Raw genomic sequence first — 24228 nt, 5'->3', positions numbered from 1 at the left:
ACTTAAGACAAGGAAGTACAGGCAGTGAATAGAACAAAACCTTTACTACAGAATAAATCATAAAGTCTCAAAGAGCTACCAGGTCATGGCTGCAAAGAACACTCCCCTAGGATTATGCATCCCCTGGAAAAATGACACCAGCAAGCCTGGCTCATGGCACTTCATAAATACTCAGCATTCTGGGAACCCAATGTGATTTCCTCCCCCAGGTTTGTGCCCACTGCTTTGTGAATATAATAGTTTCTACCTTTTATCCCCTCCCACTAAATGATCACAGTAAGTGCAATAGGGTGCTATGACCTAAGAACATTTATTAACATTGAAAGATTGAAGACACTCAGCAATATTAAAAAATTATAAAGTTAGATGTTGGATATGAACATTTTCTTTTGACAAAATGTTAAAGCAACCAATGTTTTAAATAAACTAAAGAGGGATTAGGGAGGAAACAAGCTACAGTAGAAGAAACATTGGATCTAATATCAGATGAGTTGGATTCTACTGTGACTACTGTGACTACTATCTGTGACTCTGGGCAAATGACTTAACTTCTCTGTGCCTTGGTTTCCCCACCTGTTAAAACAAGATATTATGATTAGAAAATCACTATAGTCCTATCTACTTCTTTTTTTTTTTTTACAAAAGCCTTTATTTTTATAAAATTTGAAGTATTTTATTTTGTCTACCAAATTATTCTCTTTGTTGTGGCTAGTTACTTCACCTGTCTAGAGTAGGGAGTATTATAACTCTTCATTCTCCTCTAGTTTTTAAAAGGTATTACCTTATTTATGTTAATATCTGTTTATGTATGTTCATACTTATCTCATTAAAATATTTGGAATTTACTGGGATCACATGATATAAGATGCTGGTCTAAACCCATTTTACTGCTGCTCACACATGCTACTGGTCTAATTACTATCCCTGGCTATGCAGTGTCTCACAGTCATGTCTTTACACAGGCTGTTTCCCCATTCCTAGAATGTTCTTTCCACCTCTAACACTTGGCATCCCTAGTTTCCATCAAGGCTCAGCCTTAGTACTACCTCCTAAAAGAGAGCTTGCCTGTGTAAGGAATTAATTGTGATTTGGGGTTTCCATGTCCCCATCTTTGCTTCATTATGGTCAGACTGAAAAGAAGTAATCTTGCAAAGCCTAAGAGAAGATGGTTGTGTACTTGAAGACATTATAGAACAAACAAAAGGAACTCTGATCAGATTTGTCATGTATATTAGGTGGGACTGAATAACACAAAGAACATTTATTGAGTCAAAGTATCCAACTAAGTACCTAAGCCCCACCTAGGAGTTCCCCTGAACCAGGAGACACTGCACAGCTGATTCTCCTCAGAACTACAGATTCCAGGTGGTGGTGAGTTTGTGTTGTTGAAATGAGGCTGTCTCTTTGGGCCAGCTGAGCTGGAAGCAAGTTTAGGGTTTGAGTCAGTTTTTGTGGGTCATATTTTTCCCTTTCTCTATACCCTTTCTCATTGTCCCTGGCTTTATTAACTTCACTTGTTTTATAAATTGTTCCCATTAATAAAACCTGATTTGTTTTGGAAAAGAGGCTGTTAATCTCCTTTCTTATCATTCTGAGAGAAAAAACTAAAGAAAAGACAGTTTGGAAGAGAGGAAACTCTGGACCTAAAGGTCTCCCATTATTTCCTTTTTAAAAAATTTTTTGAATAGAATCTTCTTTTCCAAAATACATGTAAAAACAAAATTTTAACATCAATTTTTAAAAAATGTTGTGTTCCAACTTCTCTCCCCTCCCTCCATTCCCACCCCCCACCCACAAGAACTCAAGCAATTAAAAATTAGTTATACATGAGTAGTCATGGAAAAATTCCCATATTAGCTAGTTGTGAGAGAAAACAGTCAAAAAACCCCCAAACTTCAGATTAAGAAATTGTCAAAGAGGAAAAGAAAAAAAAATTTTAAATGTGTTTCCATCTGTTTTCAGATACTATCAGTTCATTCTCTGCAGATGGGCTGCAATCTTCATAAGTCCTTCAGGGTTATATTGGATCATTGCCTTGCTGAAAATAACCACATGCTTCCCAGCAGATCATCCCCCACTATTGCTGTTATTTTGTATACAGTACATTTCACTCCACTTCAGTTCATGTATGTCTTTCCAGGTTTTTTTGATAGTATCCTGTTCATCATAACCTGTATATAGTATCTTAAGCTTGACAGAGAATTTTCTTCATAAAAACCCAGCAAAGTAGATACCATATGTTTTGCCATTATAATTAATCATCATAACTATTTCCATCCATCCTACTCCCTTCCCATGACATTTACTCTCTCTTCTTTTTACCTCTTCCTCCTCAGAAGTGTTTTACTTCTGACTGTCCTCTCCCTCACTCTACACTCCCTTTTTTTACCCTTCCTTCCTTATCTTCTCCCCCCCCCCCACACACACACACACTATTTTCCTGCAGGGTTAAATAGATTGCTCCTCCCAATTGGGTATGAAAGCTATCTCCTCCATGAGCTCACTCCAATGAGATCAGGATCCTTGAGCTAATTCTTGGTTCTAAATTGTTTTTCCTCCCTCCCTCCTCAACCCTCCCTATGAGGTCAAGCAATTCAATATGCCATACTAGTGCAGTAATGCAGAACATCTTCATCTTCCTTGAAAGTATTTTTCTTTTTACTGATCTCTCTCCCAATCTGCCCTTTCCTCCTTCCCCTCTTTTCCCCTCCCCTTTTCTCCCTCCCCCCTCCCCTCAGGGCAAAAATATATTACTATACCTACTTGAGTATGTATGTTAGTCCTTCTTTGAGCCAATTCTAATGATATTAAGGTTCACTCACTCCCCAGCTCCTTCCCCCTCTTCTACTCTCCTCCATAAGCTTTTTTCTTGTTTCCTTCATGTGAACTACCTCTCCCCAGACAATATCTCCCCTTCTCCCTCCCCCAGTTTATTCCTCCTACACCTCAACCCTATTTTCATGATGCCATCATGGATTAGTTAGGTGGCACAGTGGACAAAGCACCAGCCCTGGACCCAGGAGGCCCCAAGCCCAAATCCAGCCCCAGACATAAGATACCCCACCCTGTCTGCCCCACAAAGAACAAAAGATAAATGCTTTACAGATATAATCCATTCATATTCATTTCAGCCCTGTCTTCTGTGAATTGCTTACTGAGATAGTACTTTTGAGTTCAAAATATTATCTTCCCATATAGGAATGTTAACAGTTTGATCTTTTAATATCCCTCATGAAGTCTTTTTCCTGTTTACCTTTTTATACTTCTCCAGCGTATTGTATTTGAAAGTCAAATTTTCTATACAGTTCAGGTCTTTTCATCACAAATTCTTGAAAGACCTTTTTCTCATTGAAATCCCATTTTTGCCTCTGAAAGATTATACTCAGTTTTGCTGGGTACTTGATTTTTGGCTGAAGTCCCAGTTCCTTTGTCCTCTGAAATATCATATTCCATGCCCTTCGGTCCTTTAATGTAGAGGCTGCTAGATCTTGCTTTATCCTTATTGGAGCTCCACAGTATTTGAATTCCTTTTTTCTGGAATTTGGATATAATATTTCTGGAGGTTTTCCTTTTGGGATCTCTTTTAGGAGGTGATCGGTGGATTCTTTCAATTTCTATTTTAGCTTCTGCTTCTAGAATATCAGGGAAATTTTCCCTCACAATCTCTTGGAGGATGGTGTCTAAGCTTTTGTTTTGGTCATGGTTTTCAGGTAGTCCAATAATTTTCAAATTATCTCTCCTAGATTTATTTTCCAGGTCAGCTGTTTTTCCAAGGAGATATTTCACATTGCCCTCTATTTTTTCATTCAATTGGATTTGCTTTACTGTGTCTTGGTTTCTCATAAGGTCACTAGCTTCCATTTGTTCAATCCTAATTCTTAGGCAGTTATTTTCATCAGACAGTTTTTAAATCTCCTTTTCCATTTGGCTTTTCAAACTGTTGACTTTTTTCTCATGACTCTCCTTCATCGCTCTCATTTCCCTTTCCATTCTTTCCTCCTTTTCTCTACATGTTCTTTCTATTTCTTCTACTTTCTCTTCAAAGTCCCTTTTGAGAGCTTCCATGGCCTGAGATAGTTCATATTTTTCTTGGAAGCTTTGGATGTTGGAGCTTTGACCTTGTTATTATCTTATTCTGAGGTTGTATTGTGGTCTACCTTATCCCCAAAGAAGTTTTCAATGGTCTTCTGCTTTCTCTGCATACACATCCTGGCTTACTATTTCCTGGCTTTTAACTCCTTAAAGTGTGGCTCTGCTTCTAGGACACACCGTTCAAACTACAGCGTGACCCAGGTGATGGTTGGCCTTCTTCTCAGCCTCTGGCCTCACTTTCATTTGATTTTAAACTCTCCACTGGGGCGTGGGGGTTGGGGGGGAGTGCTGCTTCTCAGCTCTGCTCCTGTTCTCAGCTTCAGAAGAACCCAGGTGTTTGTGGTTCAGGTGGGGCAGGTTTTAATCTCACCTGGCCTGTTCTCAGGTTCAGATATAACCTCAGGCCTATTTACTAAGAAACCAACCAGCCAAGCTTTCTGTGGTGTGGTTCTCAGCTTCTGATGAGACTGCTCCCCTGCTCCCCTCCCTCACCTGTGCCTTCAGCTGCTCAGGATTTCTTCCTGGTTGCCCGCTGGGGTGGGACAGTCGAATCCTTCCCCCCAGTCCACTGGTACCCTTGCACTTACCCCCCAGGCCAGCCGTTCAGTCTGACCGTGCACTCAGTTCCAGAAGACGCCTGTGCTGCAGCCGATTGAGAGGCACTGGGGCAACTTCCTCAGGTGGTTGTCTGGTGTGTTGGCCTGACTGTGGGGTTAGGCTTTATTCGTGGCCCAGCACGGCCCCCTGAAATCTATCTATGGCTGGAAAAAAACTCTCAGCCAGTATTTTTGTGTGTTTTTCTGCCCCGGGGGTTATTTTATTGCTACTTTTGGTGTGATTGTATCAGGAGTCCTGTTCATTTAATGCCTTTCCTCCACCATCTTGGCTCCCCCCCCCCCATTATCAGTACTATCTACTTCTAAATATATGTATCTCCTCTTATAAGTCCTTGGAAAAGAAGAGATCTCCTTTTGTCCTTTTTGGTTCAGGAGAGCTTGTTGGAGCCAATTGGTAAATCATATGTCCTTTCCATGTTTCTTTCAAATTTGACTCTGCATCTAAGAAAATATCAAAAGGTTAGAAGGTAGAATTTGGCTGAATAGAAGGGTAGGTAGTCTACAAATATATGCTGTCTAATAAATGATTGGCTTTCTTTATGAAGGGAAAAAGGAAAGAAATAAGAATTTCCTATGTGCCAGCTACTGTGATAAGCACTTTTGTAAAGATTATCTTATTTGATTTTCAAAACAATCCTGCAAGGTAGATGCTATTATTATCCACATTTTAGAGTTGATGAAAGTTAAGGTACACAGAGTTTAAGTACCTTGCTTAGGGTCATAGAGTTTGTTAATGTGTGAAGCCAGATTTGAACTCAGGTTTCCCTGACTCCATGCTTTGCTCTTGGTTTTGTTTTTTGTTTTTTGGTGAGGCAATTGGGGTTAAGTGACTTGCTCAGGGTCACACAGCTAGTAAGTGTTAAGTGTCTGAGGCTGGATTTGAACTCGGGTCCTCCTGACTCCAGGGCCCATGCTCTATCCACTGTGCCACCTAGCTGCCCCATGCTTTGCTCTTTATACACTGTGTCATCTAGTTACCTGAAGCTATAATTAATTTAATTCATAGGCTCAATAATTAGATGATGTAGAACAGCATCATCTTCAGATGTGTAAACTGAAGCCCAGAGAATGGAAGGACCTTTCCCAGTGCTTCACAAAACAAAATAAGTATCATTCCAGTGAATTTTTGCAAGATAACCTAAGATCATAGAACCTCAGATTTGAGAGGAAGCTTAGATGCCTCCTAAACAGTCCCTAAGTAGTGGTCATCCAGATTATGTTTGATTACACCATCACAAGGTAGTGCCTTCTACTTTTGGACAGCTCTAACTTTTATGAAGTTTTTCTTAATTCCTAAGCTGAAATCTCCTGCTTGCACTTTTGCACCTGTTGCTCCTAGCTTGCCCTCTGCAGTCAAGGGAAAAAGAAAAAGAAAAACAATCCTTTTCCTATATAACAACTCTTCAAATATTTAAATCCAGAAGAGTAAGCTAGAAGAGACCTCAATGTTTATCTAGTCCAAAAATCTTAAGGATTAGAAATGCAGAAACTCTTAGGTCTTTCACAGCTCTTAATCCTTACAATAGTTTTTTTTTTTTTTTCATTTTTCTGGGGGAACAAGGGGGGAGAGAAAAAAATACTTATTCATTTGAAAATGAAAACATGACTAACAAAAATGAGGAAACTCTTAAGAAGTTGTGACTTGCTCAAGGTTACATAGGGAGCTAATAGCAGACTCAGTATTCACATCCAGGACTTCTGATTCCAAATCTAGTCTTCTGTCTACACCCTGCTCCTGGGTAACTGCCAACATACTTCTCTTTATTCTTTGCATTGCCAAGGTAAAAATCACTACTTTCTTCAATCACTATCTATATGATATGCTACCAATTCCCTGATTGTTCCCCAGAGGGTATATTCTAGTTTGTGAATGTCTCTCCCAAAATATAATTCCCAGAATTAGCTATACCCCATTAGCTGTTAGAGCATCTAGGAGGCACAGTGGGTAGTGTCAAACCTGTAGTCAGGAAGACTCATCTTCCTGAGTTCAAATCTGGCCTCAGACACTTACTAGCTGTGTGATCCTGAAAAAGTAAGTAATGCTGTTTTCCTCAGTTTCCTCATCTGTAAAATGAGCTGGAGAAGGAAATGTCAATCTACTTTAGCATATTTGCCAAAAAATAAACAAACACACTCAACCAACTGGAGTCATAAATTGGACAAGATTAAAATAACCAAATGACAAAAACCAATACATTTTTGGTGTTATTTTAGATATATACATATCTTCCAGATGTTTAAGATATCAGCCTATCCTTTATACCAGAGGGATGAAAAATCATCCCAAGCTCCATTTCCCTACTGTGCTTAAGATCAGAAGGCTGTAATGAGGACCTTCATAGATACTAAATGCCATTCTGATCTTTTATATCTTGTACCTTTCTATATAATATAGAGGAGTAAAAAAAGAGAGAGACTTTTTTATCTGTTTGAGAGAAAGAGATATAGAGGAAAGGAAGGAAGAAGAATATCTAAGAGAAAAAATTACCTTAATTTGCCAATAAGTTTGAAAACAGAGAGACAATTAGGAAGCCAAACCAAATACTTCATAGGGGAGGGAAACAAGTTCCAAAAAAGCCTGAGTACTTGTGATGTACCATACATGCCCACATATATATACACATAAATACACACATACATTTTTGAGGGGGAAGGGAGAAGTAGAGAGAAATTTGTGGGTCCAAGTGCAGCTATGTAGCTGTGATAAATGCACTCATAATTAATTAAAGGTATTTCCATTTTGCTGTATTAAAACTAAACTTCTCTTTCTAGGATATCCTATTACAAAGGAATTCTCTTCCCATAAGCACCATGTCTTATTATCCTAATGCCACTTCCTCATCATTGTTCTTCATCTTGAATGGTGTTTCTGGGCTTGAAGATACTCATGCCTGGATCTCAATCCCCTTTTGCTCTCTTTCCCTAACAGCATTCTTTGGGAATGGCATGATTCTGTTTGTGATTATCACTGAGCCAAGTCTCCATGAACCAATGTGCTATTTCCTTTACTGACCTGGCTTTATGCATTTCTACACTGGTCACTATTCTGGGAATATTCTGCTTCAACACTGGAGAGATTTTTCAATGCCTGCATGGTCTAGACATTCTTTATTCAACTGTTTACTGTGATGGAATCCTCAGTGATTCTGGCCATGGCCTTTGATTGTTTTGTTGCCATCTGTAATCCCCTGAGGTATGTCACCATCTTAACAGACTCTGGCATCATCAAAGTGTGGTTGTTGATCCTCTTTAGAGGAACAATAATACTAATGCCTCTGATGTTGCTTCTGAAATGTCTATCTTTCTGTCATAGCTCTGAGCTACACCATTCCTATTGCCTCCATCCTGACATCATCCAACTATCTTGTTCAGATAATAAGGTCAACAGTATGCTTGGTATAGCTGCCCTCATCATCACTGCAGGAGTGGATTCTGTCTTTATCCTGCTTTCCTATGTTCTGCTCCTTAAGACCATCCTAAGCACTGCCTCTCCAGAGGAGCATCACAAGGCTTTTAGCACATGCATATCCCATACTGGTGCTGTAGCCATCTTCTACATCCCCCTACTCAGCTTGTGCTTTGTCCATAGATTTGGGAAAGAGCCCCCCCCCCATCCCCCACACATATACACATACTCATGGCAAATGTGTACTTAATGATTCTGCCTCTTATGAAATCCATTGTCTATAGTATTCAGACCAAGCAGATCCACAAAACCATTCACAAAGTTCTCCTTCCCAAAGGAAGCCAGGTGTAACACTGCTTTCTCATCCATATGACCAAAAGAGTCTCAGCTTCCAGGGTAATCACATGCATTTGCTCAGCCCTGGATTCGCATTGACCAGGGGTTCTGAGGAAATACAATGTAAGCTCTATTTTGAAGAGAGGCCTCAATGTAACATGGAGTAGAATATTAAGCTAGATAGTTTTCTCCTGTTGATGACAAGGCTATTATAAGGGATTAGCAAATAAAAAATATTTAAATAACAGGACTCATAATAAAGATCTGAACACAGAATGACAATAGTCAAAGTCAACATGCTTACTATAGTATAAAGTACAAATTCATTAATTTAGCATTCAAAAGCCAGCACTTATGGCAGAGTACCTGGTACATAGTAGGTATTTAATAAATGTTGTTTGCATAACAAAATCATCCACAGCCTAATAATATAGTATGTCTGGTGTTAGGTGATTATATATTAGGAAGGCACCAAACCCATAGCTGGCCTGGTTACATCCTTATTCACTTCTTACTCATATTTGTTCTCTCTTTCTCTCTACATCTCTGTTTCTGTTTCTCTGTGTCTGTGTCTGTTTCTCCCCTTCTCTCAGATAAATGGAACGATGGCCAGAATGCAAGACCATTGGATTCAGAAAGACCTGAGTTCACATCTAGCCCAAGACAAAGTAATTATATAACTTTGGGTAAGTCATTTAACCTTTCTGTGCCTCTGTTCCCTCAACTCTAAAATATGCATAATAATAACACTGACTTCCCAGGGTTGTTAAAAGGATTAAATGAGACAACATTTGTAAAATGCTCAGTGTAGTGTCTGACACAAAATAGTTGCTTTATAAATGTTTGTTTCCTTCCTTTCTTCCTCTACCTACCACACAGGGTAGCCCTTTATAGAATTTGAAGTGCTATTTAAATGTGACTTGCTGATAAAACTACTACATATCATACTTGAAACAAGAAATTTCCTCTGGTGTGAGAAGATCTTCTTCAAATCTATTCACTGCTATTTACTAGCTATAACTTAACCTTTCTTGGTTTTGATTTCCTTGTAAGGTAAATGAGAGACATGAACCTACAACTGATTAACAAGCAACAGACTTACATTCTTTTCTTTTCAGTTATCAAGGATTTGTATCATTTGCACCTTCTTCCAACTGAAAGAAGAAAAAGGAAAGAATACAGACAGGCAGGCAGGAAGGAAGGCAGCAAGGCAAGAAGGAAGACAGACAGGCAAGCAGGAAGGAAGGCAGGCAGAAAGGAAGGAAGGAAGGAAGCAAGCAAGAAAGAAAAGAAGCAAGGAAGGAAAGAAGAAATGAAGGAAGAAAGCAAGGAAGGAAGGAAGCAAGCAAGGAAGGAAGGAAGGAAGCAAAGTACCTACTACATGGTGGACACTGTACTAAGTACTTTACAAATGCTATCTCATTTGATGTTCACAACAAAGGTGCAAGGTAGGTGCTATTATTATCCATATTTTATAGTTGAAGTAACTAAGGCCCACAGGTTAAGTGACTTGCCCAGGTCACACAGCCAGTAAGTGTCTAAGGTCAAATTTAAATTTAAGTCTTCCTGATTACAGGTTCACTGCTTTATCCACTTCCTCACCTAGCTGCCTTCTGAGGGAGACAAAATGTACATTTATAACTATATGTATGTGTATACACATACACACATATGTATATACATACATATATATGCACACATATATGCATATACACATATATAAATACATGGAAGCAATTTGGAAGAAACTGTTCCAGCAGCTTGGGAATTGAGGAAAGTCTCTGTCTAGAAGGTGGCACTTTAGATTAGACCTGAGAGAGGCCAGAGATTGTGAGATGCAAACGTGAGGAGTGAGTATACTCCACACATAGGGGACAGCCAATACAAAAGCACAAAACAAACAAACTTCCCTAGGTCCCAACTGGGTGAGGTTCAATTTCCTCACTTGTAAAATGGGAGTGGGGAAGATAATGGCAGCATATAACATTCTTAACTTATTCAATTTAAAATCTTCTTATAGGACTCATGTTAAATAATGAGTATTAAAGTACTTTTGTTCTATTTTTGTAAATGGCAAATGACTGTGCCTATACTACATACTATGGGTCATTAATCCTTTTTTTAGAAGTAAGTTCCCATTTTTCTAACACTTTATAATTCTTGAACTACTTTACACTCTGTGTTATCTCATATCATTCTAAAAACTATTCTGAGTTGGCAGGGAAAGTATAGTGTCTGATTTCCAGAAAGATAACTGGAGAAATGTGTGAATCATTCAAAATTACTCGGCAAATTTACTGGCAGCTGGCACTATAATGGAGATCCACTGACTACCAGACCATTTATTTTCCTCCATAATTTCCCTTCTATAAAAGTTTCCATCCTGAACTACATCAATAAAATGATAATAATATTTGTGGTCACCCAATTCATCATTTCACTCATTCACTTGAAAATCTCTGTATGTAATTTTTTTTCTTGTTGACTTCCTCATTAGAGTGTGAACTCTTTGAGGAAAGGCTCCATGATTTTCACTTTTCTTTGTATTCCCAGTGCTTAGCAGAGTGTCTAGTACATAATAAGTGTTTCATAAATTATTTGACTAATTCAAAAACTTTTTTAAAAAGGCACCTACATGACTTTGGCAGCTAGGTAGTACAGTTGATAGAGTACTGGGTCTTAAGTCAGGAGAACTCATTTTCCTGAGTTTAAATCTGGCCTCAGACACTTACTAGCTGTCTGATTCTGGGCAAGTCATTTAACCCAGATTGTTTCCCAAACAAAAAATGAGCTGGAAAAGGAAATGGCAGACCACTCCAGTATCTCTGCCAAGAAAAGTCCAAATGAGGTCACAAAGAATTAGACACAACTGAAAAGAATCAATGACAATAACAACAACAACAATAGGATAGACACTCTGTTAGGTATAGTAATACAGAGACAATAGCAGTCTGATCCCTTCCTATAAGGAATTTATCACATGATAAGGGGAAGTTTAGGCTAGATCAAGGCTTCTTAAAGGTTTTCCACTCAAAACCTCTTTTTGCCCAAGAAATTTTTACATGACCCCTTGTATATAGGTATATAAAATAGGTATACATAACGTTTTACTATTGCTAAGTTTTTCACTACTCCAACATTTAGTTATGTGGCCCCATATGGAGTTATGACCCATAGTTTAAGAAGCTTTGGACTAGATGTTTTTGTCTAGCCATGTCCAGCTCTTCATGACCCCATTTGGGATTTTCTTGGCTGGAGTGATAAGGAACTGAGGTAAACAGGGTTAATTGACTTGCCCTGGATCACACAGATAGTAAGTGTCTGAAGTCAGATTCGAACTCAAGAAGAAGACTTCAGGCCCCTTAATTTATCCACTGAGCCCAAGTGAAGAGTAGAAGTTAGCTTATGTTAAATGTATACAAAAAGCCAACAAAATGTTATGGAAGATGATGGAAAAGGGAATTTCTTTTAGTTGACATGATTATGGTAGATAAATAAAAGAAATGGTAGATGAGTTAGACCTTGAGGAAGGGACAGCTTGAGGCAAATGTATAGGTGGGGACAGATCATTCCAGGATTGAGAGACAGTGTATAACCTAGGATGATGGTAAAGGGCAGGATGAGATTGAATAACAATCCATTCAGTTTATCTGAACCATAGAATATGTGAAGGAATAAAGGCTTAAAAGACACATTACATGCAGAGTGTGAAGGGCCTTGAATTCCAGGGTCCAAAGAAGGTTTTTTTTGCTTGTTTTTAGTACTAGAAGGCAAAGGTTAGAAATGTGGGGGTTGAGATTACTTTTGTCTGGTACAGTGCCTTACAGCAGAATAAGGGATTGATAAATACCTGATGAATGAATACAGGAGGAAAATTTTAGTTAGGTTTTGAAGAAAGGAAATTGTATAAGCTGTTAGAATAGGAGCTCAAATCTGGGGTCAATATACCCTCAATAGGTTCATAGATAGATTTCAGGAGGTCTGTGAATGTGGATGGGGAAGATTACCTTTTTATTTTCACTAACTTCTGAAAGTAATTTAGTGATTCCTTCAATTATTTAAAAACATCTTTCTGAGAAATGGTTTCACCAAACTGACAGAGGTTCATAACACAACAAAGGTTTAAATCTCTTCTATAAAGCAACTCTTCACTAAGTCATAATTTCCTTAAAGACAATAGTTGTGGTATTTTTTTTAAACTTTCTTTCATCATTTTTTTTTAAACCTTGTGTTCCAACTTCTCATTCTCCCTCCCCTCCCACCCCCACCCCAAGACCTCAAACAATTAAACATAAATTATACACGAGTAGTCATGGAAAGCAATTTTACATTATGTAGGGTGTGAGAGAAAACAGAAAAAAAACTTCAGATTAAGGAAATGTCCAAAAAATGTGTTTCAGTCTGTTTTCAGATACCATCAGTTCTTTCTCTGTAGATGGACTGCAATTTTCATAAGTTCTTCAGAATTATATTGGATCACTGCCTTGCTGAAGATAACCATGTGCTTCCCAGCAGATCATCTTACACTAATGCTGTTATTTTGTATACAGTACATTTCTCTCTGCTTCAGTTCACGTGGGTCTTTACAGGTTTTTTTCTGATAACATCCTGTTCATCATAATTTTTATACAGTACCTTGAACTTGTCAGAGAATTTTCTTCACAACAGCCCAGCAGAGTAGGTACCATACATTTTGACATTGTAGTCAATCATCATAACTATTTCCCTCTATTCCATTCCCTTCCAATGATATTTACTCTGTTGTCTATCTTTTTTTGCCCTAATCCTCCTCAAAACTGTTTTGCTACTGACTGCCCCCTCCTCCACTCTACCCTCCCTTCATTCACCCTTTCCTCTTTATCTTCTTCCCCTCCTACTTTCCTGTAGGGTTAAATAGATTACTATTCCCAATTGGGTGTATGTGTTATTCCCTCCAAGAGCCCACTCTGATGAGGTTAAGGCCTTTGAGCTAATTCTGTTTTGTAAATTTTTCTTCTTCCCTCCCTCCTCAACTCTCCCTATTGTGATGAAATAATGAGATTTAGCAGATACTCAAAGACCCACCTGGAGATTAATCTAGACTGATTGAATCAAGTGGGAGTGATTAACTGCTGATTAGCCTACTTCAAGTTAACTGGATTGTAATCACACCTTGAGAACACCTTCAGAACCAATGGATTTGGATGATGCCAACTAATCAGCTTGAAGCAGTGTGTAAGGACCGCCTCTGTTCCAGACCTATAAAAAGCTTCCACAATCAGTTTGCTGGAGAGAGATCGTGATTGATGCAGGCTTGTGGCAGAGGACTTGAGGAAGAACCAGACAAGACCAGGCTGGAACTCTAGGCTAAATAGGCTTTCTGAACTCCATGGCTTTAATAAATGTTTAATGCCCAAGGACTGGTGCTAAAGCTTCTAATTTAAGGTGACCACAATTTAGATTTTAAACATCACACTATGAAATCAAGAAATTCAATATATGTCATACATGTGATGTTATGCAGAACATCTTCACCTTCCTCGAAAGTGTTTTGCTTTTTACAGCTCCCTCCTCCAAACTTCCCTTCCCTCCTTCCCCTCTTCTTCCCCCCCTCCCCATCTCCTTCTCCTCCCACATTTCTTAAGGGCAAAAATATATTACTATACCCACTTGAATATGCATGTTATTCCCTCTTTGGGCCAATTCTGATGATAGAGAGGTTCACTCCCTCCCCCTCTCCTTCCCCCCTTCCTCTCCCTTCCATAAGCTTTTTTCTTGTTTCCTTCATGTGAACTACCTCTCCCCATTCCACTTCTCCCCTCCCCCCTTCCCCCATCTATTCCTGCTACACCTCACCCCTATTTTAAAGATGTCATCATGGGTTAGATAAGTGACACAGTGGACAAAGCACCAGCCCTGGGCCCAGGAGGCCCAGCGCCCAAATCTGGCCCCAGACACCAGAAAACCCACCCTGTTTGCTCCACAAAGGACAAGGATACACAAAAAATAAATGCTTTACAAATACTATCCCTTCATATTCAGTTCAGACCTGTGTCCTCTGTGTATTTCTTACTGAAAAAGTTCTTATGAGTTGGAAGTATTATTTTCTCATGTATGACTGTAAACAGTTTGACCTTTTAATGTCCCTTGTGATTTCTTTTCCCTGTTTACCTTTTTATGATTCTCCAGGGTCTTGTATTTGAAAGTCAAATTGTCTATTCAGTTCAGGTCTTTTCATCACAAATTCCTGAAAGTCATCTTTTTCATTGAAGTCCCATTTTTTCCTCTGAAAAATTATTCTCAGTTTTGCTGGGCACATGATTTTTGGCTGTAGTCCCAGTACCTTTGCCCTCTGGAATACTATATTCCATGCCCTCTGGTCCTTTAATGTAGAAGCTGCTAGATCTTGCTTTATCCTTATTGGAGCTACACAGTATTTGAATTCCTTTTTTCTAGCTGCTTGCAGTATTTTCCCTTCACCTGGGAGTTCTGGAATTTGGCTATAATATTTCTGGAGGTTTTCCTTTTGGAATCTCTTTCAGGAGGTGATTGGTGGATTCTTTCAATTTCTATTTTAGTTTCTGATTCTAGAATATCAGGGCAATTTTCCCACACAATCTCTTGGAGGATGATGTCTAAGTTCTTGTTTTGGTCATGGTTTTCAGGTAGTCCAATGATTTTCAAATGATCTCTCCTGGATTTGTTTTCCAGGTCAGCTGTTTTTCCAAGGAGATATTTAACACTGCCCTCTATTTTTTCATTCAATTGGATTTGCTTTACCATATCTTGGTTTCTCATATGGTCACTAGCTTCCATTTGTTCAATCCTAATTCTTAGGCAATTATTTTCATCAGACAGTTTTTTGATTGTTTGTTTGTTTTTTAGGCAATGGGGGTTAAGTGACTTGCCCAGGGTCACACGGCTAGTAAGTGTCAAGTGTCTGAGGCCGGATTTGAACTCAGGTACTCCTGAATCCAGGGCCAGTGCTTTAACCACTGCACCATCTAGCTGCCCCCCATCAGACAGTTTTTTAATCTCCTTTTCTATTTGGCTTTTCAGGCTGTTGACTTTTTCTTGTGACTTTCCTTCATTACTTTCACTTCTCTTTCCATTCTTTCCTCCCTCTCTCTACATCTTCCTTCTATCTCTCCTACTTTCTCTTCAAAGTCCCTTTTGAGAGCTTCCATGGACTGAGACCTGTTTATATTTTTCTTGGAAGCTTTTGATGTAGGGGCCTTGTGGTTGAATTACTCATCTGATGGTGCCACTTGATCTTCCTTGTCACTGAAGAAGCTTTCTATAGTTCTGAACTTTCTTTGCTTGCTCATCTTTTACTTGACTTTAAACTCTCCACTGGAGGGCCCTGTTTTTTCATTCTACTACTATTCCCAGCTTTAGAGGGTCCCAGGTGTTTTGGTTTGAGGGAGGGCAGGTTTTACTCTTGCCTGTCTTGTTCTCAGGTCCAATGATACCCTCAAGCTTACTTACTAAACAACCAAGTAGCAGTACTTTCTGTGGTGTGGTTCTTATCTTCCACGAGCCTGTGCCCCTCCCCAACCTGGGCCTCCCGCCACTCGGAATTTCTTCCTGGTTCCCTTCTGGGATGGGAGAGCCAAATTCCTACTTAGGTCCCTCTGGTACCCCTAAACTCCCCCCCACCCCAGCCAGTTGTTTGTCCCTCTCACCCGACCACATGCTCAGTTCTAGAAGACACTGGTACTGTAGCCGATTCAGAGGCTCTGGGGTAAATTCCTCCAGTGGTGTGGATAGGGTTCCTGTCAGAATGATTGCAGGGTTGGACTTTACTCACGTTCCCCTGTAATCTATCTATAGCTGGAGAATAACTTCAGTCTATATTTTTGCATGTTTTTCTGCTCCAGGGGTTCTTTTATTGCTGTTTTTGGGGTAATTGTATCAGGAGCTCTGTGCATTTAATGTCTTTCCTCTGCCATCTTGGCTCCGCCCTCCAGTTGTGGTATTTTTTACCTTTGTATGTATTGAAGTCTCAGCACAGGGAATTGGAGCTTTTTTCTTTTTTAATTCAGAATTTCAAAAACAACAACAAGCAGGGGTGGGAGGTACAGAGAATAAGCATTTATATAGTGCCTGTTATGTGCCAAGAAATATACTATAATGTTTTACAAATATTATCTCATTTGATCCTCACAGCAAGTCTGTGAAGTAGGTTATAGTAGTATGCTCATTTTTATGGTTGAGAAAACTAAGGCAAACAGAGGTTATGTGAATTTCCTAGGGGAAATAGAAATATCACTACTTCCCCCTCTCCCTACCAAGCCCCCAATGAAATATGTGTTTGTATAATTTGTGACAAGGATAGTGATATATAAATATATATATATATATATAAATAATATACACATACATATATATGTGTATGTGTATATGTATATGGGTGTATATATACAGAGATCAGTCTATATATGTCTATCACTCTCCTTGTAACAAATAAGCAAATAAAATTCATAAATTTGCCATGTAATAAAAACAATGTGTCTTCTTGTATTTGAAGTCATTCATCCATCTATTTGGAGGGAGTTAAAATGCTTTCCCATGAGTCCTCTGGCATTGTGGGTGGTTATTTTATTGATGGATGAATGACTTCAAATACAAAATGACACATTGTTATTTTTCCTTACGATGTTGTTAGGGTATCATCCCCACCCCAGTTCTTCTGTTTTCTCTCTGCTTTGCATCATACAAGTCTCCCTAAGTTTCTCTGAAACTATCCCTTCCAAAATTTCTTATACTACTATAATACTCCACTACGTTCATGTAACATAGTTTGTTTAGCCATGCCATAATTGATACCTTCCAGTTCTTTATTACAATAGAAAAAGCTGCTGTAAATATTATTTGTCCACATGGGTCCTTTTGCTTTTTCATCTCTTTCATATATAGTTTTGGAAATTGTATCAGTGGATCAATGAATATACATATTTTATGGATTTTTTTTTCTAAATTGCTTTACTAAATATATGGACCTATGTATTCTAGTTCTACACAGCAGTCCATGAATAGACCTACCTTCTTGCAGTAATTGTAATTTTTTCTGGTATTTTTTTCCATAAGTATAAGGTAGAATTTCTCTAATTATTGGTAATTTAGACCATTCTCTTATATGTCTTCCAAATATTTCTTTCTTTGAAAACTAGATGATCTTATTCTTTGACCATGTATTGAAAAAGTTCAATGGATATAGTAGGCACTTAATAAATGTTAATTAAACAATACTATTTATCAGTTTTTAGACTTTATCTAGGAAAGTAAGGTATAGTAGACAGAACACTGGACTTGCAATCAGGAGATGTGAATTTAAAGCTACATGACTTGCGTAGATGGGCAGCAGTGGGAACGGAAGGTGGAAGCAGTGCATGAGCAAGAGGCTTAGCCAGGGGGAGTAGCTATCATAGCTCCCCCAGGTTACTTACCTCTCAGGAAGGAGAGCATTACTGACATTGCCTGGCACTCGAAGTCATCATTATGGCTGTGACCTAAATTTCTTCAGGAAGCCCCAAGGTCATGGCCCAGCAGCATCCCGGGAAAAGGAAGTTGTACAGGGCACCCCACAGTGGCTCTTCACTTTGGACTTCAGGGCCCACTGTGGGCCCTGACAAACTTTCATTCTCAGGATTTGTGGACTCAGTAGAGGCTGCACCCAATGGTACCTATTGCCTTACAATACATCCTTGTTCCACAAATACACCACCCCAAAGTCCCACCCACCAATCAGATCCAAGCCAAGGTGCTGGGAGGGACTCAGGACCTCTGGGGAGGGAGAAGATCTTGATCAGACTGAAGCATCTTCAGATAAGGAAACAGGTGTAGACAAGGAGCTTTCAAGAGATGATGGGGATGGGCACTTGGAGAACAGAGATTCTTCCATCTCAACAGTACCATCAGTCTGTAATTGTCAAGGAGCTCCCAGTGTTCCTGAGGGGCCTTTCTCTGAGGGAGGAGATGGCTCATTTAGTAACTTTTGGGCCTGCTGTACATCCCTAGCCCTGGAAGAAGATTACGATGATGAAGAAGGGCCCTCCAGGGTTCCCAGTGACCCTTCTCCTTTGTCCAATGGAAAGAAGCCTTTATCCAGAAGGCAGCAGCATCACCTGCCAACTAAAGAGGAGTCTAGGGAGGGTGGCTGGAGGGACCCCTGTCCCTCTGTTCAACACCAGCCTGGCCGGAAATGAAGTCAGGCAGACTGCCATAGATATTTGGTGGTATGGGTTTCAGAGGAACTGTGTCAACTTGGACAGAATTGGTTCTGGTGGCTATTGAGTTGTTGATGTTAGTGAAGCAGTATGTGGAAACTGGTGGGCACCTTATCTATTCTTGTGGACAGTTGAGAGGCAGTGTTATTCACCTGCTTTGAGTATGGGTGGGAAGCTGCATTGGGCAGTTGGGGAGCTGGACTCAGATGTTGTTCCTGTGTCTATGCTGGGGACTTTGCTCTAGGGCAGGGCTTTTTCCCACCTGCTATGACTCTTGTGTGCTGTGCCACTCTTGGTCCTGGTCTGGCTGTTGGGCTGTCTTCAGCAGAGCTGGAGAGTCTTGGTGTGCATGGGAGACCAATTGGGCTGGTGGGCTCAGGCCACCTGGCCTTTCTCCAGGCTGGATTCCCCTGTTATGTATTGCTTTTGGACTCATCTCAAAGAGAGGCAGGATATGGCCACAGTTGGTGGAGCTAGTGCAGAGGTATTGACTGGAGGTGCCCTGGGGCAAGCAGAGAACCAACAGGCAAGGAGATGGGCAAGCATCTAGTGGGTGCTACTACCAACCTGGGGAAGAGGTAGCTCTTGGCTATGGCTGAGATCCCAGAAGATGAACTAAAACCCTTCCAGGTGCTAGGGGTAGAAACATCAGCATCAGGTGTGGAACTGAAGAAGGCATATAGGCAACTGGCAGTGATGGTTCATCTTGACAAGAATCATCACCCCAGAGCTGAGGAGGCCTTCAAGGTCCTGTGGGCGGCCTGAGACATCGTCAGCAATCCAGAGAGATGAAAGGAATATGAGATGAAACGGATGGCAGAGAATGAGCTGAGAAGGTCAGTGAATGAATTTCTGTCCAAGCTGCAGAATGAACTCAAAGAGGCTATGAATACTATGATGTGCATCCAGTGTCAAGGGAAGCATAGGAGTTTTGAAATGGATCTTGATTGTGCCCGATATTGTGCTGCATGTAACAAGATGCATCCTGCTGAGGAAGGTGACTTCTGGGCAGTGAATCATGTTGGGCCTCAAGATCACTTATTTTTCCATGATGGATGGAAAAGTATATGACATCACAGAATGGGCTGGGTGTCAGCATGTGGGGATCTCCCCAGATACCCCCAGAGTCTCCTATCATATCTCATTTGGGTCCTGGATTCCTGGTCCCGGTGGGCAGCAGAGAGCCACTTCAGAAGCTCCTCCTGCTTCAGTTGCTGACCTTAAGGATTTCTTCAGCTGGATTTTTCAGGTTCCCCCAGGCCAGATACCTAATGTAAATATCTTTGCAGCTTCTCAGCCTGGCCCTGGGGGCACTCCACCTTCCAGGCCAGACAGTTCCACAGCACCCAAAGGTCCAGAAACCAAACCAAAGCGGTGAAAAAAAGTGAGGAGGCCCTTTTATCACTGATGCCCTGTCTCTTCCTCTTCTCCACCCTCCCCAGCTCAGTGTCAGGGAGTCATAAGGGCTGTGTACAGCATAAGATGGATTTTTAAAAAAAATTTTCAATATTTAAAAAGTTTCAAGCATTAACTGTTCACTCAGTGACTTGTGGGAAGCTACTGAATCCCCACTCTGGGAACTAAGAACTGAACCTGGTTTGATGACAATACCAAAGAAATAGTGAGGTGTTTGGCAGGAAGGGTCCTGTGCCTAGACCATGGCTAGGATTGGGACTGCGATAAAATAATGGGATTTAGCAGATACTCAAAGACCCACCTGGAGATTAATCTAAACTGATTGTATCAAGTGAGAGGGATTGACTGCTGATTAGCCTACTTCAAGTTAACTGGATTGTAATCACACCTGGCTATCCCTTAAGAAGGTATTCTTCTCAGAAGCTAGACTGTGAACTCAATTTAAGAACACCTTCAAAACCAATGGATTTGGATGATGCCAACCAATCAGCTTGAAGCAGTGTGTAAGGACCACCTCTGTTCCAGACCTATAAAAGGCTTCCACAATCAGCTTGCTGAAGAGTTCGTGATTGAAGCAGGCTTGTGGCAGAGGACATGAGGAAAAACCCGACCAGGCTGGAACTCTATGCTAGATAGGCCTTTTCTTAACTTTCTGAACTCCATGTGAATACCTGTATACTTTAATAAATGTTTAATACCCAAAGATTGATGCTGAAGCTTCTAATTTAAGGCGATCACACAATATAGATTTTAAACATCACAGGACTGATGAGTATTTTGTGGGGGACAGAGCTCTCCAGGGTTTGGGGGACTCATATTGTCCATCCTTCTGAAGGCCAGGGTGATAATCATTCTGTTGTTAACTTGGGCCTTTGTTTCTGGGCCCTCTCCTCTTTTGCCTACATTAGGAAACAAAGCAGAGGAGGTCCTTATGCTCAGGGGTGGGTAAAAGCCCAGGACCATTCAGGGAATGGGAATACTGCCTCTTTTTATTCTATGATTCCTACTTAACCTCAGGGTTGTTTCTTCAAGGAAGGCTGATTTGACAATTTAAAAAAAAAAAAGTAGGTTAAAGTCCCCATGCCCTTGGCGGGTAGGAGGCATAAAAAGCAAGTTTGGTGATTGGGGTGGGTGGGGGTTGTCCCCAGCTATCCCTATGTAATCAAAAGGTTTTTTTAGAAGTTTATTCATATTTGTATGTATATATCTATTTAAAGCCAGGGGATTTAACTTTCTATAAATATAACTGGCAAGCTATGCCTACTTCTTTTGTGTAAAAAAAAAAAAACAACTACATGACTGTGGGCAAGTCATTTAACCACAGGTCCTTTATCCATAAAATAAGGATAATATTACTTATGCTATGTACCTTTTAGAATGTTTATGAGTAAAGTTCTCTAAGGTTTAAAGTGCTATTTAAATGTTAATTATTAACAAGTGAACAGATGAGTAGATGTATGGTTGGATAACTTGATCAAAGTCTGATTGTCAGTAAGACCAGCATATACGGTGTTTGACCAATAGATTTGACTCCAAGTGCTAGAAAAAATTGGAAGTGTTATTAAAAAAAAACACATGATAATCATTCTAAATTCATACTGTAGTCTTTGAAGCTAGTATAATAGGAAATTTATATATGTACAGTTTAGAGTTCATAAATTTAGTGCTGGAAGGGACCACAGAGGTCATCATTTTATAGATGCAGAAATTGAGGCCAAAGGATTAAGTGATTTGCTCAAGGTAACCCAGGTACTAAGCAACAGACCCCGCATTGAAACCCTTGTCTTCTAATTTCAGATCTCTACTTCAACCAATTATATAGCTTAGCTCCTTGAGTTCAGAAGCCACAATAATCTACAATATTTTCCACAATAATCAGAGTACCCTGAACACAACCGGTTTTCAAGAGATATTTGCTGATTGAAATTTGGAAGACTTTCGGTAGAAAGGGTCAACTGTGATTTTTACAAAGTACCATTTGTGGAAAATGTCTATTTGGTATGAAGGAGGATTGTTAAAAGAAAGTCTGGAAACAGGAAATAAAACTATGAGCAATTTAATTTTTAACAAAGCATATAGTATAAGCACTTTCCTATCCTGTACAGCAGAGATTGATTATTAAACTGATTACTCTGGTAATGTCACATTGTCTTTTACAGCATGAAACTAACCCACCAAGTGAAGCTGATTTTTTTTTTCATTCCCCATTTCACTTTGAGATGTTGCTGATGCCTCACTGAGGAGGTAAATTGAATTCTACTGTCCCCCAAATCAATGAGAAAAGTTCATCTTCATTCACTGGACACTCAGTATATTTGAATATTTCACATAAGGAGTACAAATGAGGGGTTTGGATCCTCAGTAAGACCTAGGACTGCTTTAGAAGGAGGATTTTGAACACTGCTCTACGGATTTGCTTGGTCTTCACACTATAGATGATTGGATTCATCACTGGGGGTATGAGCAGGTAAGCATTGGCGATGAGTGTGTGCACATAAGGAGGAGCTTGCTTCCCAAATCGGTGGACAAAGGACAAGCTGATGAGAGGGATGTAAAAGATAGCTACAGCTCCAATGTGGGAGATGCATGTGCTGAAAGCCTTGTGCCGTTCTATCGGAGAGGCGATACTGAGGACAGTTTTAATGATCAAGACATAGGAGAGGAGAATAAAGATGGAATCCACCCCAGCAGTGCTGATCAAGGCAGCTAATCCTACTGCACTGTTGATTTTAGTATCTGTACATGACAGCTTCATCACATCAGGGTGGAAGCAGTAGGAGTGATGGAGCACGTGGCTGTGGCAGTAGGACAGGCGTTTAAGAAGAAGGACCATTGGTGTAAGTATAATTGTCCCTCGTGTGACAATTGCCACTCCAATTTGGGCAATTCTTGATTCTGTTAAAATAGTAGCATATCGCAATGGGTTAGAGATGGCCACAAAACGATCAAATGCCATGGCCAAGAGTACTGAGGACTCCATGACTGTGAAGAGTTGAATGAAGAACATCTGAGCCAAGCAGGCATTAAAACTGATCTCTCTTGCATTGAACCAGAATATGCCTAGCATGGTGACCAGGGTAGAGATAGACAAACCCAGGTCTGTGGTGGACAACATAGAGAGAAAATAATACATAGGCTCATGGAGGCTTGGTTCAGTGATGATGACAAAGAGGATCATGCTATTCCCTGAAAGTGCAGTTACATAAAGACAGCAGAAGGGAATGGAGATCCAGCTGTGGAAGGCTTCCAGTCCAGGAACACCAGTGAGAAGGAAGGTGAGGGGAGAAGTAGTGTTAATAAAAGATAGCATACTGAGCAGAGGAGGCAAAATTCCAAGCTAAAAATTCCAAATCCTGGAAGAAAAAAGAGAGAGAAATTTTTCACTGAACCCCCATAATGCAAGTAGTCCCATTTGGTGAGGTCCTGAGATACACAAAAAGGAGAACCTCAAGTGCTTGGCCTTGACCTGCTCTCAATAAAGTTATCAAAAAAGGACAATGTATATTGTGCCCTATTGGTGATCATTCAGGGGAACATCCAAAAGAAAGGGAAAATATTTTTTGGAAGAAATGAAAATCTTTCTTTGGATGAGTTCCTTATGGTGAAGGATAGTAGTACAACAAACTCTACCTACTATCCCAAAACCTGTGTTCTTATTTTTCTACAAAACTGGAAAGATATTCAGCATCATACAGAAAGTACACATCAGGAGGACTTGAAACCAGGTCTTTTTCTTTATTCCAGGCTAGCTCTCTGTTTAATATTCGACACTACCTCTCATGGCTCCTTATAGGAACCGCAAAGATTTTCTCTCACTAAAACTCTACTCCCAGTTCTCACCAAGTTCTCTATATCCCACTTGAGTGAAGATGCCAAGGCAGAATATGGGACTCTTGTCAGAGTCCTACATTATGAGCTGAGCCCCATAAGAGGACAACATCCCATTTCCAGTGCACTTTGTTCAGAATTAATTTGTGCTGCATCACCTCCCTCCCAATCCTCATTATGAGGCACATTATTAGTTATACTGATCTTGACCAGCTCTGCCCTAGGTTGACTCAATAAGGAATCTCATAGTGGAAATTCAACCTAAGAACCCCAGTCAAAGGAGAGATTGATCATGGACCCCACCTGGTAACATCCAAGATTCCAG

At 40.0% G+C, this 24228-nt stretch overlaps 1 protein-coding gene and 2 pseudogenes across 1 annotated transcript; 2 read left to right on the top strand and 1 right to left on the bottom strand.

The window, feature by feature from the left end:
• Nucleotides 1–7520: 7520 nt before the first annotated feature.
• LOC122751077 lies at nucleotides 7521–8466 on the top strand (annotated as a pseudogene).
• Nucleotides 8467–17970: 9504 nt separating this feature from the next.
• Nucleotides 17971–20067, top strand: LOC122748021 (annotated as a pseudogene).
• A 2376-nt stretch (nucleotides 20068–22443) lies between these two features.
• On the bottom strand, nucleotides 22444–23388 carry LOC122749678 (olfactory receptor 51F2-like). The gene has a single exon (XM_043996146.1). It carries the CDS (start codon nucleotides 23383–23385, stop codon nucleotides 22444–22446), a length of 942 nt encoding a protein of 313 aa, XP_043852081.1. The 5' UTR covers nucleotides 23386–23388.
• Nucleotides 23389–24228: the final 840 nt, after the last annotated feature.

The sequence above is a fragment of the Dromiciops gliroides genome, chromosome 3 (genome assembly GCF_019393635.1).
Source record: "Dromiciops gliroides isolate mDroGli1 chromosome 3, mDroGli1.pri, whole genome shotgun sequence".
NCBI classification, from domain to species: domain Eukaryota; kingdom Metazoa; phylum Chordata; class Mammalia; order Microbiotheria; family Microbiotheriidae; genus Dromiciops; species Dromiciops gliroides.
This window is presented reverse-complemented; position numbering and strand designations above follow the sequence as displayed.